This window comes from Mus pahari, chromosome 5 (genome assembly GCF_900095145.1).
Source record: "Mus pahari chromosome 5, PAHARI_EIJ_v1.1, whole genome shotgun sequence".
Lineage (NCBI taxonomy): Eukaryota > Metazoa > Chordata > Mammalia > Rodentia > Muridae > Mus > Mus pahari.
The window spans coordinates 126851555-126863672 of NC_034594.1; the positions used below are offsets into that span (position 1 = coordinate 126851555).

The following is a 12118-nucleotide window of genomic DNA, read 5'->3' on the forward strand; positions in this document are numbered from 1 at the left end:
TCTCTCTCTCTCTCTCTCTCTCTCTCTCCCCTGTGTTTGTGGTTCAAGATGTGAGCCCTCAGCTTCCGCCCCAGCTGTCATGCCTACCACCTGCCCTGCTCTGCTGCCTCTGCTCCACCATCATAAACTCGGATCCCTTCGGAACCATAAGCCAAAATAAACCTTTTCTTTCTCAAGCTGCCTTGGTCGTGGAGTTTTATCACAGCCATAGCAAAGCATCCATTCCCGGAAGTGGAGGCAGCCTTCATGCACAGAGCAAGGTTATTCTGCAGCCATGGGGGAAAGGGAAGCTCCCCAACTTTACAACTTCAAGTGACACTTTCCACTCTAACAGCTTGCCCTGAACAAGAACGTCAAGATGATTTAATTCCAAAATTTACTTTTCATTTAGCTATACCCTGTGTGGTCTTGGGAGCCATCTTGCTTGCATGTAAACACTAAGGCCCATGACAAAGAACGCATTTACTAATGCATTGCAATATTTACCTTCTCATGGACTTAGAAGAGAGAAAAATGAAGGTCTAAACCCATTTCTAATTAGAAACAGCTTTTATATCTTCCTGTACCCCTGGCTGGAAAGCCTTTTTTTTCATTCTACTGTTTCTAGAACATTACTGTGAACTACATAAATGGTATTAGTGAACTGGATAATTAACATGTCTTAAGATAGCTCCCAAGACCCAAAACAGAGGCAGAGGCCAGTATGGCTCTGGACAGGAAATGTAGGCTTCGCGATTATGATTTGATTGGGAAGCCCCTGGAGACTTGAGAGTTGGTTCTGGTTCCTGTTTATTTGCTCAAATCAAATTTCAAGGCAGTCAAGGTGGGTCGCTCGGTGAAGTTGCTACCCACCAACCGCTTGACCTGAATTTGGTCCTTGGGTCTTGAGTGGACCGGGAGAACTGACCCTTCCAAGTTTTAGTTTGACCTCTACATGCGCACTATGCCCCTCCCTTCACATACAAAATAAGTGTAACAAAGAGACTTAACAACAGAAAACTTTCCCAATTTGAAAAGGAAATTAACAAAACAGACACTTAGGCGTGCTAACGGGACATTTGGAGTGCTTACCGGGAGAGAAAGAAATGTGTTGAAAAAATCAGCAAATGTTTCATCCTCCAAAAGAATGATAAGGTTTGTAGAACAGATGATGTCTGCATATGGAGGTAAGAAAACAAAACAGCCCATCATGGGGTTGTATCTCATGGAGAAAATGAAGCAGATGGACAGATGTGACATGCTAAGTCTCGGGCCTTTAGATCTGACCCCGTGTCCCTTCTCTAGGGTCCTCTCTTCATTGTCTCTTACATACTCCTAGCTGTGGGGAACTTGCCACCTTTACAACAGTCTATTCTATTTATGAAGAGATTAAAACCAAGAAGGGTTTTGGGGTTTTCTTGTTTAGCTTTCATGTGCACTGCCTTTTTCTTCTGTTTGTGGTCATTCTGCCCTGTGCACTGTTACCAAGATTCACCTAAATCCCCTGAGGCCAGAAAGGACTCCAGCCTTTCAGAACCCCTTCTCCACCCCCAGCCTTCTGCTCACCTCCATCTCCCTTGCTCACCTGTTTTCTACCCACTTCTCTCTTTGGTTAGAACTGCCCCATTAACCAAAGCACCAGAAATGCCTCCGCAGGGTGATGTGTGGGAGAACAACTGCCTATGTTGCAAGCATGTAACATTAGTGTATCCCGAGTTGGGATTGTCTGTCGGGATATGTGTGTCTCCCATGACACTATTACCTCCACCATCCTAACAGGAAACAAGAGAAGGAATTTCTGTGTATTCCAATAGAATTTCCCTTGGCTGCTCTGAGCCCAGCATTTCAGCCTTCTTGGACTTGTGAGTCATTTGTTCCCCAGCTCAAGTATGAGGATTGTTTTGTTCAGATGAATCTTGTTCAATCTGAATTTTGTTCAGATTGTTTTGTTCGAATCGCAAGATACGACTGCTAAATACACACTGGTGAGATGGCTCAGTGGGTAACGGCCCTCGCCACCAAGCCCGATCACCTGAGTTAATAGAAGGAGAGAACTCACTTCTACGAGTTATCCTCTGAGCAACACTTGTATGCTGCACACAGAATAAATGAAAATTGTAAAATAACAAAATATATGTTAAGTGTCATAAAGCCTAGCATGAGGCTAGATGACCCCTTAAGGTTGTTCCAGCTCACTGTCTAATTGATTGATTGATGACTGATTGACTTTTGAAGCAAGGTCTTGTGTCTAGCTCAGGCTGGCCTAGAATTTACTACATAGCCTAAATAATAATCAGTCAGCCATTACTGGTGCACGCCTTTAATTCCAGCACTTGGGAAGCAGAGGCAGGCAAATCTCTGAGTTTGAGGCCAGTCTTGTCCACAGAGTGAGCTGTAGGACAGCCAGGGCTACACAGAGAAACCCTCACTCAAAAACAAACAAACAAAGAAAATAATAATAATAACAGAAATAAAAAATAAAACTCATAATAATTCTCCTGCCTCAGCTTCTCAAGTGCTCAGATTATGGGTATAAGCCACCATGCCAGGACTCACGTATGCTCTTTAGATGTCAAGGTTTCGCGAATAGCTACCTAATCATTTCATCAATAGCCCAAGGGTTATAATGAAAGAGAGCCAAAGAATAGTCTAAATAACCCAGACTAGGCCCTTGTCTCAGTATAGTTAAGCATCTGATGAGGAAAATTAGTATCACTGAATTTTGAAAACAAAAGGAAATTGAGAGTCTAAGATGTAGCCCAGCTGCGACAGTCTTGCCTGCTACTCATGAAGTCCTGGGTTCCATCCCCAACTCTGCATAAACCAGGCATGATGGTGTATGCCTGTAATCCTAACTCCTAGGTAGTGGAGGCAAGAGAAGCACAGGTTCAAGGCCACCCTCATCTACATAGCAAGTATGAGGTCAGCCAAGATAACAGGAGACCCTCTCTCTAAAAACAAACAAACAAACAACAAACAAACTACAATTTAAAAACAAAAATAGCTAGGTATGGTGGAACATACCTTTAATCCCAGCACTTTGGAGACAGAGGCAGGAAGATCTCTAAACTGGAGACCATCCTGGGCTACAGAGTGAGTTTCAGGACACCTAGAGCTATCTAGAGAAACCCTGTCTTAAAACAAACAAACAAACAAACAAACAAACAAACAAACAAACGCACACGAGTAATGGTCTCTGACATTTTCCCTCATGACTGATACCAGGCGATGTTTGTCTTTGAATAACAGACATAGAAACCCAATCAAAGATGGTTTGTCTTCTATCTGACATCAGAGTCACAGGAGCTGTCCCTGAACGGTGTCTTGGCTGCTGTGAAGAAGGAGGGTGGGCAGTTAGCTGCATCTGCTCTATCCAGGCCCTGGGTTCGCACGCTGTCAGAAACTCACCCGCGTTACTCATGTCGCCATGCTCCTCCTGACACGGACTGCTTAGGAACAGAATGTGAACACACAGTGAGGCCTCTGCGGTGTTCCATCGATGCCATTCCATCCGACTCCTCTCCGGTGCAGACCTGAATGTGAAGGAAGCTAAGTCTCTCTTACCCCACCTCTGGGATCCCCCTGAACAAACCAGACCCACCCTATACTCGGTCCATACTCTCTCTTTAGCATTGGAAACGCCTTCCCAAGTCTGTCTAAGACCTCCTACGGTCAGCTGAGGAGTCACATCACTGAACTTGGCCTGCACCCTTCATAAAATGTGTCTCCTGTCTGGTCAGTCCACAGAGCAGTGGTTCTCAACCTTGCCGATGCTGTAACCTTTAAGTACAGTTCCTCACGGTGTGGTGACCACCCCCCCCAGCCATAAATTTGTTTTTGTTGCTAGCCCATAACTGTAAATTTGATCTTGTTATGAATCATAATGTAAACATCATATATGCAGGATATCTGACACTCTTATGAGAGGGTCATTTGACTCCCCAAAGGAGTTACCGACCCATGGGTTGAGAACCTCTGACTTAAACCACAAAGTTTCTGATGTCTTGAATTCTCATCTCTGAAAGCTCATCGGACACTTAGTTTTTATCATCAATTCTTTGTTTCTCTGTCCCTTAAAATTTCTTTTTTCTTCTAACACTGTTTTATTCTGATAGGGATTGGACATTAAGATGAAAGACCATAAGGCCTTTATACATCAGTGACTTAACCAAGAATGTCTCCCAAACTCCCGAGAACAGCATTGTTCAGTATCATACCCGAGAGACATTGCAAGAATGTAAAGGGTCTGGCATTGTTGGGAGTTGGAGGCAACTTGGTCTACAGCTCCAGGATAGCCGAGGCTATGTAGTACGATCCTGTCTAAACTCCAGAGGAGGGACATCTGGCTTCCACAGATTGCTGGGGACACAGGAAGATATATACAACTTAAAGAAAAAAAAAAGAAAAGAAAAGCAAAGAAAATATAAATTACTGTTTCTAGAAATTTTTGGGATTCCCCTGGGATACCATATGTTACCAAGGAAGCTGGGATTCCCTCTCAGGGTTCTTAGTCTCATTAGTAAAAGAAGAAATCAAAACCCAAATCAAACCAAAACACAAACAAAACCCACAACTGTACTGGACACTGGCTCTCTGGGAAAGAAAAGTACATTACCTCATAAAAGAGAAATAAGGGGAACTTATTTCTCCTGCGGTTTTAGCCCAGCTTAAGGGGAATCAGTCTTCCTGAGGGGAGGTCTCTGCGGGGTACCTGACAACAGCCCGTGTTTGCTATAGCTTGGGATGTTAGGACTCTCCCTGGGGCCAAAGATAGACAGATAGAACTTGATTCCTTTTGACCAGGAGTCGGGAGCTTTGCTTTAATGGTCTCAAAAGAGCCCTAGATCAGGGCTATTGGAATAGCCTCCCTTCTGAGGAGAAAACCCTAAAAATCATATATAAGATGGGTTGAAATTAGGGGATGGATTTAATCAATCTTCTCCATGAAGATCTGACTCTAAAGACACCAGAGGGCCTGCTGTGGCTCAATCCTACCCCCCAACAATTCGCCTCTAGGCAGAAATGCTTACTTAAGAGAAAAGAACTCAAGGAATGTGGAACCAGAGCCCTCTAGTGGCAATCTTGGCATGCGGCAAGAACCTTCTTAAAATTGCTCAGGGTTCCTGCCCCACCTGCTTGGTCTCTACTCTCTGTTCTCATTCGCCATTGCCATGGCTTTTCCCTGGTCATTTTGATTCTAAAGGTTGGTGTGAGACCCAGGAATCCCTGTTATTTACAAGTACCCTGGATAATTACTGTCATCAGGCAGATATAGGGAATAGCGGTTTATAAGTTATAACGCTGAGTTCGTATCTCAGCTCCGATGTTTCCCAGGTGTGATTTGTACCAGACCCTATATGCAATAATTTCCCAAAATTCTGAACATCTCCTTTACCTCAGTGCACATTTATCCTGGAAATGACAGTAAGTCATAAGTAAGTATTAGGAAGAGAATTCATAACAAATGTTTGGAAAGATGTCGTCGGGAAGCCTTTTGCAGAAGGGAAATTTTGTTTTTATTTAAAGGCTGAGTCAGGGCTGCAGACTGGGTGGGGTTCTGACTCTGGCCCTCTGCTGGGATGGAAGGTGTTAGCCTTTTGCTTGCCGGCCTATCCATTCAACATATATTTACTGAGCACTCCATCTTACAGAAACTTTCCAACTCCCTCCCCCACAAAAGAACAGTCACAAATACCTCCCATCATGGAGCTATCATCGCCACAATAATTTTATGGGACCATACCATTCTCCTCTGCCACCCAGAAACTCCATGCGCAGTCACCACTAACATAATACTGGTGTCGGCTCCATCTCGTTTCTACACTGCATAGCTGCTTCTTACTCTGATTACTTGATTTTGACTTTGGCAGTTAGCTACACCTTTCCATAGAAATCAGAGCCAGTTTTCAACTATTGCATACTCTCCCAGCGTGCCCCCAGACTGTGCTCCTACGGCTAGCTCACTACCGTTGAGTAATTGCTACTGGCATCAACCGTGGCATCTCTTCTCTAACATGAATGCTCTAGGCTGTGCCAGTGGTTTCTGGTCTAGGATAAATATCCTTGCCCAAACTCTCACTACATGGGCTAAGAGAGGAAATGAACGATTGCCTCTGGCATCCATAGCATGGTGCATTGTTTTACCCCTTTAAAACTCAGTTATTTTTCACACAAGTTATAAGGAATTATCAGAAACTAAATGATCAAGAGGTTACAAGAACACGCACGAACACGCATGGTCACACACACACACACACACACACACACACACACGTGTGCGCTCATTAACCCCTCTAATCAGTTGGATTCTGTATTTATTTGTGTTCACACATTTATCATGAGACAGATTAACGCCACGTTTCTGGATGTTTTCACATTTGCTTATGCGTTTCCCCTGGCTTCCTCCCGTCTCTTCCCTTTTTAAAAATCCGTAGTTCAATAGCAACAAGAGAGCATATTGTCTTTCTAGCTCACATGAAGATGGTGCCCTCTTGTGGAAGATGAAAAACATTACACCGTTCTCTTGAAACCTGTAATTTAGTTTTGCTTTGAACACTGATTAGGATTCCCCAGTGCTCTTAGCGACTGAGTGCAGAAAAGAGCCTTGTCAGGACTGGGGCGATGTTCTTCTAGAGGACCCAAGTTCTGTTCCCAGCACCTTCATCAGGTAGCTCACAACGCCAGGGGATCTGATGCCTCTGGTCTCCTCAGGCTTCCTCCCTCTCCCCTCTCCCCTCTCCCCTCTCCCCTCTCCCCTCTCCCCTCTCCCCTCTCCCCTCTCCCCTCTCCCCTCTCTCCATTTCCCTCAGACACACACTTAGACATAATTAAAAATAATAAAAAATAAAATGTAAAAGAAAGAAAGATCCCTGTTATTTAAGTAGCAAGCCTACCTGTTTATCTCACTACTCTATCAGGTTCCAACTAAAATTCTTTGTGGCTTTGATATTTATGACTTTGCTTAGAAGTTATGTGTTAAGAGACACAGCAGAATCGGAAGCAGTAATCTGCTATAAGAGATGGGCTCATCTGTATCTGAACTTCAAAGAGCTCAGTGTTGGACCAGTCTAAGCTGGTTTTGGTGTCTTTCTCTGTTTAAAGAGATCATCTTAGAACAGCTCTGAGACATGAGATATTAGAGGATGTGTGTGTGTGTGTGTGTGAGAGAGAGAGAGAGAGAGAGAGAGAGAGAGAGATGAGATGAGATCGAATTACAATTGCAATTAATTGTAAATGAAAATAAAATCCAAAATGTTTTTGTGCAGTGCTAGAGTTTGAACCCAAGCCTTGCACATGCTGGGCAAGTGCTCTACCACTGAGCTACACCAGCAGCAGCTCCCCTCCCTCTTTAAATAGCTCACTGTATAGCTCACGTTGTTTGTGTTGTTGCTGCTTTGGGTCTAGGTGTTATGTCACCTGGGTTGCTCTTGATATCCTGATTCTCTAGTGCTTGATTTCCCAAGTGCTAGGATTACAGGTGTGGCCCACCATGCTGTGTGGTCCAGGCTGCCCTCAATCATGGAATCATCATGCCTCTGCCTCCCAAGTGCTGGAACTACAAGGATGTATCACCACAGCTGGCTCCAAAATACGCTCTTCATATAAAAAGGGTGATGTCTAAGAGGGGTAGAAATAAGAGTTGTGCTACACCAACAGGAAAGTGTGGGGAAGAAAAGTGGGATCTGAACTTAGCACCCCAACTTCAAGACACCCAAGAAAGCACAGGGCTCAAAGACAAAAATCTGTCTTAGACAGGGTTTCTATTCCTGCACAATACATCAGAACCAAGAAGCAAGTTGGGGGAGGAAAGGGTTTATTCAGCTTACATTTCAGGACTGGAACTCAAGCAGGTCAGGAATCAGGAGCTGATAAAGAGGCCATGGAGGGATGTTACTTACTGACTTGCTTCCCCCAACTTGCTCAGCTTGCTTTTTTATAGAACCTAAGACTACCAGCCCAAAGATGGTAACACCCACAAAGGGCCCTCCTCACTTGATCACTAATTGAGAAAATGCCTTACAGCTGGATCTCATGGAGGCATTTCCTCAACTAAAGCTCCTTTCTCTATGATAACTCCAGCCTGTGTCAAGTTGACACAAAACCAGCCAGTATGGAATCAAAACTTGAAAAGACATCCACGGCGTGGAGGAGAAACAAGGGGCTGGGATTGTGACAATTAGGAAAAGGCAGAACCCTCTTGGGAGACTCTAGTGCCCTTGGGGACACAGGACTAGTTGGAGGCATGGAAATGGGGTGTAAAGGAGCCAGAGGCATCCCTTCGTTCAATATCAAGGCCCCCTCTCCTCCATTTGAGAGGGACATTTTGGCTTCATGATCCTGATGCAGGACAAGCCACTGTGGATTGTTGGCCACGAGCTAGATGTCTGAGCACATGCAAAGATGTGATTGAATGTATCTAAGTGGTCCTGGAAATCTCTTCTCCTCTTAGCAATGGCTCAGACTTCTTACAAGTCTCGTCCCTCACCCCAAACAAGAGGATGAGGGTACCTGACCACCAGATAATAACTCACTCCTGACACACCTTGCCTTCTGAACAAGAAAATTAGCAAGATAGGTAAGAAGCAGAGGGCATATCTAGTTCTCCTAGAAACTAAATCAATCAATCAATCATCAATAATAAGTAGAATGACCCTTTGGAAGCCTTACTCTGAGCCCACTTGGTCCTAACTGGATGCTTTACTTTCCATCTGGGGTGAGGAATGTCCTTCCTACCAAGACTCCCTGGTGCTTTAGCTCACGTGGGATTTCACTCGCTGGGCATCCAGCTATAGCATTACAGAATAGCTATAGATAGCACTTAGTTGTTTTGACCCTTTGAGTAGCATTTGCCAGCAGGATCACTGTGAGACAGAGTAAGCAAGCCACTGGACTTTATTATCCATGGGAATCAGAGAGGGCTGGGGCTGGGCAAGTCTGCTATTTGGAAACTTGCTGAGATGAGTCCAGACAATGGGCTGAGAGGCTGAGGAGGAGAACATGACCCCTGTGGCCTTGTCCCATGTGTAGGGGCTCACTGCATCCTACCAGACCCTATAGAGGAAGGCTGCAGTTCACCAGGGTCTGATGTTCAGTCAGACAAATCACAAAGTGGTCAGAGTCCGGGCGTGGTGGCACACACCTTTAATCCCAGCACTTGGGAGGCAGAGGCAGGCGGATTTCTGAGTTCGAGGCCTGCTCTACAAAGTGAGTTCCAGGACAGCCAGGGCTATACAGAGAAACCCTGTCTCGAAAAACCAGAAAAAAAAAATGGTCGAAGGAACAAACCAGGAACAGTCTTGAACTTCACATAGCCAAAAAAGAGAAAAAAAAAACAAAACAACAACAACAACAAAAAACAGCCTGGATTTGGTATAACCATCACAGAAGTCAAGGACAAGAAAGGATGAGGGGATGGTTATTATGATTGCTGAATTACAATGTGCTAAATGTGATTTCAGGATAATAGTCTATACAATAAAGTAAAAGAAAGTTCCAAAGGCAGGATCTATTCAATTCGCTATGTTCTCCTGAGAGGGAAGTGAAGGGTACAAAGAGGTACAGGCCAAGCAGGCGCTGTGGCTGGATGAGGGATTGGAGAGGCTTGTCGGGGGCTAAGGGAGGGAAGGTCATAGCTGTGTGATCTCATTCATTTATCTTTCTTCTGTACCCTTCAGCAAATCAGATGAGAAGAAGGCAGAGGAGAGAGAAGGTAAACCCATTCTACCACAGTCTGCCGCCTCAAGCTGGGACACCTCTGAAGGATATCGGATCCTCCTGTCAAGCTCCCCTCTCCTGACTTGGCATCCAGATGTCCTTGGATCATGCAGGCAATAGGAAACCACTTGAGCTCGCCCAGGTTCATGCGTCAGCACCAAGGTAACGATACCACAAAACGGTGACACCGTAGGCTGAGATCATCAAGAAGGCTCCAGAGACCACGTGCCAGCAGAAGAAAGTGGTGGCAAATGCTATGTCATTCTTGTCATCGTCCAACCATTTATAGCCAGAGATTGGTTTGTACAGCATGAAGCCTATCTGCATCAGCCAGGAGCCGGTGACGACATACAGAAAGGCCTTCAGCATCCAGAGCAGCAGCACATTGGGAGCCCACAGCTCTATAGTCCCCACTAGGGCCAGCAGGAACATGGCCTGGATGAGCAGCGTGTGAATCTGCAGCTCCACTCCTTCTGTGTCCTGCATGTGAGACACCATCAGGGGCAAAAAAAGATACATGCTCAACGCTTGGGCACATTGCTCCAGAACTACACACCTCTTGGGCAGCAGGTTCTGGCTGATCACATCTGCACACCCACTCAGGAAGAAGGACATGTAGAGAGTGAGATGCTGCCACTGTTTGCGGTACATGAAGTTTCTCAGGTGATGCCTCTTGGTGATGAGTACCAGCTGCCAATGAATGCTATTCAACTCTTGGGCTACTAAAATGCAAGAACTCAGTATCTTCAGAAAGCCGATGTAATACATTTGCCGTAACCTTGCCCATCTCCCTTTGCTCCAAGGACGGCGTGGTGGATATTGGACAGGAGAGTTGCATATCACAGCCCTGGAGAGAAGTGCTGCATGATAAAGTCCATAGAGGAATAAGGACAGGCCAGGAAACAGATGACCTTCAAACCCTCCCATGGATCCCAAGGTAGATGTGATCAAAGGCAGAGGCAAATGGCCGTTCACTTAGGGCTCTAGAGCATGACTGGAGCCTCCTAAAGCTTACTTATAACTCCTACCCATCTCACTGCCTCCACTCGCAGAAGGGAAATGGTTTTGGAGGAAACCCAAACTTAGGGTGGGGTGGGTGTCATGGTTTCCGTTCTTGTCTTTTGCTCTGGTTCATTGATAACCAGCTACCCATTGACAGATGATGAAATTGGCATGTCCCCAACACAATGCTTGGGTATCAGCTGTTCTCACATCCCTTGGCCCCCTGTCTTTCTGCTCATCTGTTTCTGCTCATCTGGCCTTTTGTTACCTCCCTCACTTTCTTCCTGTCTTGGTCGATTCAGGATGCAAACTACTTTGAATAATACCAATCATTAGACCAGGTGGCTTATAAACCAAATATTTAATTTCTAGAGGTTGGATGTTCAAAATGGAGCTGCTAGAAGATTCAGTATCTGGGGAGGCATGCCTTCCTCAAACAGCACTTTTTCACTGTGTTCACACATCTTCCAAGCAGTGCTCTCTGGGGCCTCTTTAACTGGGCTGCCTATACCATTTATAAAGGTTTTGCTTTTATGACCTAATTACCTCCGCAGAGGCCAGCATGATTTATAGAGTGAGTTTCAGGACAGCTAGGGCTACACAGAGAAACAGTGTGTGTTTGTGTGTGTGTGTGTGTGTGTGTGTGTGTGTGTAAGAGAGAGAGAGAGAGAGATCTATTTTATTTCATAATTATTGCTGATAAGAAAAACTATAATCTTGTATTGATCTTCATGTTAATTCTCTGGTTGGATTGCCACTGTTTAATTTTCAATGACTTAATATAATCATATCATCTTCATATCACCTCACTTCCTAAAACCATCATCATATATTAACACATGGAATTTTTTTTAAAAAAATGTTTTATTAGCATAGATTAATTATAAATAGTAGCAGGTTTCATTATAACATCTTCATACATGCACATAAGATTTTAATCATGGTAAACCCATTATTTTTCTGACCTGCTCTCACTTGAGTTAATCTCCCTGTTCCTCATCTCTCCTTTCATGTGGTTTTGTGTATGTAATCCAATGAGTTACATTAGGATTGTTTATAAGCACATATGAGTTTTTCCACAGAAGCATAGGCACCTAACAGTAGCTATAATTCTAAAGAAAATGCCTCTTCCTCCACCATCACCTGTAACCCCACATAAATTCCCAGGGAGGGGTGGGACCTCACGAGTCCTCTCTCTTCAGTGACAGGTGGTTGACAGGCTCACCTTGCAACACATGGATTTTTTAAAAAATGTTATTTATTTCATGTATGAGTGCTCTGCTGCATATATATCCACCCACCTGAAGAGGGATCAAATCCCCCTATAGATGGTTATGAGCCACCATGTGGTTGCTGGGAATTGAACTCAGAACCTCTGGAAGAGCAACCAGTGTTCTTAACCAATGAGCCATCTCACCAGCCC

At 44.6% G+C, this 12118-nt stretch overlaps 2 protein-coding genes across 3 annotated transcripts in view; both read right to left on the reverse strand.

Annotated features, from left to right (window-relative positions):
- Window positions 1-3468, reverse strand: part of Rgsl1 (regulator of G protein signaling like 1) — a 64270-nt gene extending 60802 nt beyond the window's left edge. For both annotated transcript variants that reach the window (XM_021199246.2, XM_029539224.1), the window contains exons 1-2: window positions 3388-3468; window positions 1072-1154 (exon numbers count right to left, since the gene is read on the reverse strand). In XM_021199246.2, the coding sequence (XP_021054905.1) occupies window positions 1072-1154; window positions 3388-3400 (96 nt within the window). In that variant the 5' untranslated portion in view covers window positions 3401-3468. The remainder of the gene's footprint in view (window positions 1-1071; window positions 1155-3387) is intronic.
- Window positions 3469-9623: 6155 nt separating this feature from the next.
- On the reverse strand, window positions 9624-10677 carry LOC110321394 (transmembrane epididymal protein 1A-like). Its single transcript, XM_021197624.1, has one exon. It carries the CDS (start codon window positions 10618-10620, stop codon window positions 9838-9840), a length of 783 nt encoding a protein of 260 aa, XP_021053283.1. The 5' UTR covers window positions 10621-10677; the 3' UTR covers window positions 9624-9837.
- Window positions 10678-12118: the final 1441 nt, after the last annotated feature.

Excerpts from the sequence above, each read along its gene's own strand:
- LOC110321394 (XM_021197624.1), bottom strand. The coding sequence starts at position 10,620 with ATGGGAGGGTTTGAAGGTCATCTGTTTCCTGGCCTGTCCTTATTCCTC.